The sequence below is a fragment of the Merops nubicus genome, unplaced genomic scaffold (assembly GCF_000691845.1).
Source record: "Merops nubicus isolate BGI_N331 unplaced genomic scaffold, ASM69184v1 scaffold40560, whole genome shotgun sequence".
In the NCBI taxonomy this organism is placed as follows: Eukaryota; Metazoa; Chordata; class Aves; order Coraciiformes; family Meropidae; genus Merops; species Merops nubicus.
In genome coordinates, this window is record NW_008584278.1 from 1 (window position 1) to 5,191 (window position 5,191).

Consider the following 5,191-nt stretch of genomic DNA (forward strand, 5'->3'; position numbering starts at 1 on the left):
AGGAAGGGGGGACGGCAGGTGCCAGGCACTCACTGGAGGGTCGTCAGCGTGTGGTTGGTCAGCAAAGCCTCGGCCAGGAAGACAGCGCCGTCCTCCTTGATGGTGTTGTGCTGCAGGCTGCAAGGAGAGAGGACCAAGGCTGTGCACGGCTACTTCTGCAGCAGGACAAGGGCCGTGCAGGGTGGTGACCCTGCCCTGGTGTTTGCTTGTCCCCATCCCTGGTGTAAGAACCCCTGAGCATCCCCAGCCAGGGTTCTCCCTTCCTATTCTCCCATGGGAGATGTCTCCTCCCATGCACCATGCCCTGGGAGCTCCTGCACAAGGGGTGGACCTGAACCTGGACCTGGACCTGGACCTGGACCTGGACCTGGACCTGGACCTGGACCTGGACCTCAACTCTGACCTTGACTTCGACCTCAAGCTCAGCCTGGACCCATGGAAGCTGGGAAGCAGGAGGACCCCAACATCTCTGGCCCAGTGCTACCCTGGTCAGCACGTCTCTGCTGGCTGCCCTCGTGCTGGCTGCCCAGCACACCCAAACCAGGTTGTGCCCTGGCCCTGCAGGTGAGGAAAACCTCCATGGGTGGGACAGGAGAGGGCTGGAGAGGGGGCTCATCCTGGGGATCTGCTCCCAGAGGTGCTGCAGAAGTTGAGACTCACTTCAGGGAGAGCAGGACTTGGTTTTTTTTCAGTGCATCAGCCAGTGCTTTTGCTCCGCTGGGGCCGATGGAGTTGCTCCTCAGGCTGGGGAGACAGGCAGGAAAGCCAAGGTTAGCAAAGCCAAGGTTCAAGGTCAAGCCAAAGGTCTCCCCGTGGCACAACCTCGGGCATGGCTGAGGTGGGGCAGGAGGCCAGCAGCTCGCTTGTGAGGGTTACATTCCCCTCTGGAGCAGTGGTGGCTTTGGGGGCTGGAGACCCTCCCCCCGGGGTCAGGCTGGTGGGATCCAGCCCCACTGCAGCCACGGGAATGGTTCCTGGTGGGATTGTGGCAGGAGCTGGGAAAGGGGGATCACTTACTCCAGCACCATCAGGCTCCTGTTCACCAGCAGCGACCTGGCCAGCGCTTTGGTTCCCTTGTTGCTGATCTGATTTTCTGCCAAGCTGCCCAGAAAAAGAAAAATTGGGTGTTTTTCAGGGGGAGAAAGAGGCTTCTGCAGCCCCCTGACGTGTCCCAGCACGCAGCTGGGATGGGGGAGCTGAGGAAAGCCATGGGGAGTGGTTGGTGTGTGGAGCAACCGTGCAAAGTGGTGGATGCTCTGAGGTCTGCTGGCTGGGGTGGACACCAGGCAGGGCATTGCAAGGACAGGGTGGAAGAGGAGTTTCTAGATTGATTCATGCCACAAAGAAGGGTGGGGAAGGTGGGGACCCATCTGTCTGGGGTGAGGCACCTCCCTGCGTGGGGGTTGGGAGCATGTCCCCTCCATACACCAGCTGCTCCATGAGGAGCCTCACGTGTCCAGCAAATGGCTGTGACCTTGGGAAGCGGTTTTGTTGGGATAACCCATGGATTGCTAGACAAATTTTTAGGAAGAAGGAGGAGACAGCAGTCCTGGGAGGGCTGGGTGAGACAGCCTGCCCGGCCACTGTGAGGACACAGGGGGTATGGTCACCATGCCTGGGTGCAGGAGATGATGTAGGGCTGTCTTTATCACCAGGCACCCTGAGGAATCAGTGGGAGAAACGCTCTTGGAGGACTCCCACCCTGGTCTTGAGGTTCTCCCAGCTCTGCTCTGCATCCCCAGGAACAGGGCTCTCTGCCTTGGGCCAGGTCCTACCTGAGCTTCTGGATCTGGCAGTCCTTCACGCTCAGCACACTGCCCAGCAGCTCCATCACGTTGTCCTTAAACTGGTTATTGTCCAGCCTGGAGAAGAGACAAGGAGAGAGCAAAAGCCAGTGTTTGGAGAGCAAAGTGGAGGAAGGACTAACCTCCCGTGATGCCTGCCCATCACAGGTGGGCAAACTCGAGCACAGGAGCAGAGTTGACCCAGTGCCACCCCCAGAGCAGCCCTCTGTGGATGGCCAATGCTGGTGGCCCATGTCTCCCATCGGCACCCAGGGTTTGGAGTCACACCCCAGTGTCCCCGCTGGCTTCTCCCGCTGCAGCCCACCCAGGACTCACCTGAGGTTGTGGCAGAAGAGGAGCTGGGAGAGCAGGCTCTTGCAGACGTTGTAGGTGAGGCAGTTGGAGAGGTTGGTCTCCTGGACGCACACGTCGGAGACCTGCAGGAGGTAAGCCAGGGCAGAGCAGTTCACAGGGCTGAGCATCCCGGCCAAGCTCTCGTTCTTCAGCGCCTCCTCCACCGTCTTGGCGACCTCCGTGTGCTGGATTTCAGACAAGCAGTGCATGGTGTTCACCGCCCGCGAGGAGATGACGTAGTTGGTGTTCAGGCAGCCCTGGAGGAAGCCGATGGCTTGGCTCCTGAAGCTGCTGTGCTCGTCCTTCGCCAGCAGCCACCCAGACAGCACCTTGTTCACCTGCGGGGAGAGGAGCCCGGAGAGAAAACGCACGAAGACGTCCAGATGCCTGTCCTCTGCCTGCAGAGACCTCTGGACGGCGCTCCTGAAGTGGTTGAGGAACCCCAACTTGGGCCAGGACATCCCGCTCTCCGTGAAGAGGTCGAACAGCGCCCTCCTCGCCGCGGTGTAATAGTAAAGGGCTGCCAGGAACTCCTGCAGGGTGAGGTGGGAGAAGTAGTAGGCCGTGGAGGACTGCAGCTCTTCTTTGAGCAGGAGGCGCCCGCCCAAGCTGCTCTGCAGGGAGGAGGGGTCGACGCCGTGAGTCTTCATGTCCTGCTCGTAGAACACGTATTTCTTCTTGAGCAGCCCGTAGAAGGCCAGTCTGCCCAGGCTGCCCACGATCTTCTTGCTGGTGTTGATGGCCTGCTCGATCCTGAGTCCTTCCCTTGGCCTGTCGCCGCTCAGGGCCATTTTAAAGTAATAGGAGTAGATTTCGGAGAGGGTCCTGGGGCCAGGGGGTGCCTCCCGGGGTTGCTCGGCGCTGGATTTTAGGTAATAACCGATGGAGGAGGCGGAAATCCAGCAGAAGCCAGGAACGGAGCACAGGACGTGCAGCCACCTGTTAGCCCTGATGTGACGCAGGACTTGGCCAGACAGGTCTCTGTTGTCCAGGAACATCTGGTCCAAGAAGTCCTTCATCTCGGCAGCTCCAAACCCTCGTATCTCCGTCATGCGGTCCACGAGCCCCCCGGGGATTTGGCCGGCCGCCGTCGGCCGCGCCGTCACCCAGACAGAAGCCTCCTGCAGCAGGTTCCCACGGATGATATTGGTGATCAGGTTGTCCACTTGGATCTCCTTTTTGGGATCGGTGCACACGACCGTGTTGGAAAAATCCAAGGGGGTCTTGAACTCGTCGAGGCCGTCGAGGATAAGCCGGGTCCTGAAAGATGCAGTTGGGCTCGGTGATGTGAGGGAAGGCTGAGCAGATGAGCCTCTCAGCAGAGAGCTTCTCGTAGGTGTTGAGCTCCCGGAAGGTGAAGGGCAGCACAAAGAGGATGTCCCTGTTGATCTCCCCCTTGGCCCAGGTGTAGACAAACAGCTTCACCAGCGTACTCTTGCCAATGCCGGCCACCCCGACGGTGACGGAGATCCGAGGTGGGATGCTGACCTTGGAGAGAGGCAGGAAGAGCTTCTCCAGAGGGATGGTCTTGGAGGCATTCCGTAGGCCTTTGGTGGCTTCAATCTGCAGGATGTCGTGCTCCTTCTGCTGGATGTCGGTCAAGCCTTCCACCAGCAGCAGGTTCCTGAGTCGCTGCGGGGCGCCCGTCTCCAGCCCCTTCCCGTAGCAGCTCTGGAGGCTCTCCAGGTGCTTCTGCACCATGGGTTCTGCACAGAGAGAAATGAAACGAGGAGCTGAGGAGGAGGGTGCTGACCACAAATGCAAATGGGAGACGCCACTTCACTTTTCTGGGCATCCTCGCAGAGGGGAAGCCCCGTGGAGCCCTTCAGTGAGGGCAGGAAGGCACGTGCCAGGGCCAGGGTGGCACTGATGGGCTTAAATAGCCCCCACCAGCCTCACCCATTGGTCCAGGAGCCCGTTTAAGCTCAGCCCTGGGCCTTCAGCCCCTGCCTAAGCTATGTTGTAGGAGCACTTGTCCACAGCACCATTGCATCTGTGCCTGTGGTGCACCCTGTTGATCTGGACCTTGATCATGGACCTCGTTGATCTGGACCTCGATCTTGGATCTCATTGCTTGGTGACCACTGGGCTGTGTCTGAACCTGGTTGCCTTCACTGGACCTGATCCTGACCTCTGTGTTGATTTCCTGGCTTGACCTCAGCCCTGTCTCATTGCCATGGACTTATCTGATGGGCTGGACTCTTGGCTGAACCTGGTGACCAGCTCTGGACCTGTCCTGCTCACCTGTCTCAGGTAGAGCAGATTTAAGCCCCCCAGCAAAGGCTGGACAAGCAGGGGATGGTGCTGCAAGAGGTTTGGAGCAGACAACCAGCCAAGGCTGGAACTTTCCAACCAGGAAGGAAAACAGGGGAACATGTTCTGGCAAGAGGATTGCAAGGAGAGCCTAAAGTTGGAGCAGCCACCAAGGAATGGGGTCAGCTGTCCTCCTCCTGCCAGCCCCTTGTTCTCAGCCCTGCTGCCTGGAGTGACTGGTGTGATCTGGACAGTGAGGACATGAAAGACTCCTCGGGCTGCCCACAGAGCTTTGCTGAGGGCAGCCTGGAGGAAGGTCCCTCAGACCTGGCAGAGAGTCCCCATCACCCCCGGCCGTGTCCTTCCCCCTCGGATGCCCCGCGCTGGCACCGTCGCTGGCCTGGACACTCCCATCAGAGCCACCAGTGCTGCCCAGCTCCAGGCACACCTGGAGGAAGCTCCAGGGCACGTGTGCAGACACCCATCCTCGGCTCCAAAGCAGACTGCCTACCATGGACAGTGATGTGCAGGTAGAGCTGGGAGTTGGTGGTCTCGATGAAGCTCTGCAGGCACTGGGAGGCGTAGGTGCCCTTGCCAGCCAGGACGTCCACCACCACCCTCACCTGCTCGGGCAGGGAGCTCGCCCCCTGCGCCCGGCCGGCCTCCTCTGCCGTGAGGAGGTCCAGCTCCTGCAGGTGGCAGATGATCTCCTCCAGGAACTGTGGCGAGATGGACCTCACCAGCTGCCGCCGGTAGCGCTTCACCCAAGCCTCTGGGGGAGAGGAGAGGAGGGGAGAGGA

The 5,191-nt window shown here is 60.0% G+C and overlaps 1 protein-coding gene across 1 annotated transcript; it reads right to left on the reverse strand.

The window, feature by feature from the left end:
• Positions 1-33: 33 nt before the first annotated feature.
• On the reverse strand, positions 34-5,163 carry NLRC3 (NLR family, CARD domain containing 3; the record flags this gene model as incomplete). The annotated part of the gene is given in 7 exon segments (XM_008943622.1): positions 34-117; positions 661-744; positions 1,018-1,101; positions 1,776-1,862; positions 2,121-3,404; positions 3,406-3,865; positions 4,924-5,163. Coding segments are annotated over 7 exon segments (2,323 nt in total), but the record flags the coding sequence as incomplete, so codon positions are not given.
• Positions 5,164-5,191: the final 28 nt, after the last annotated feature.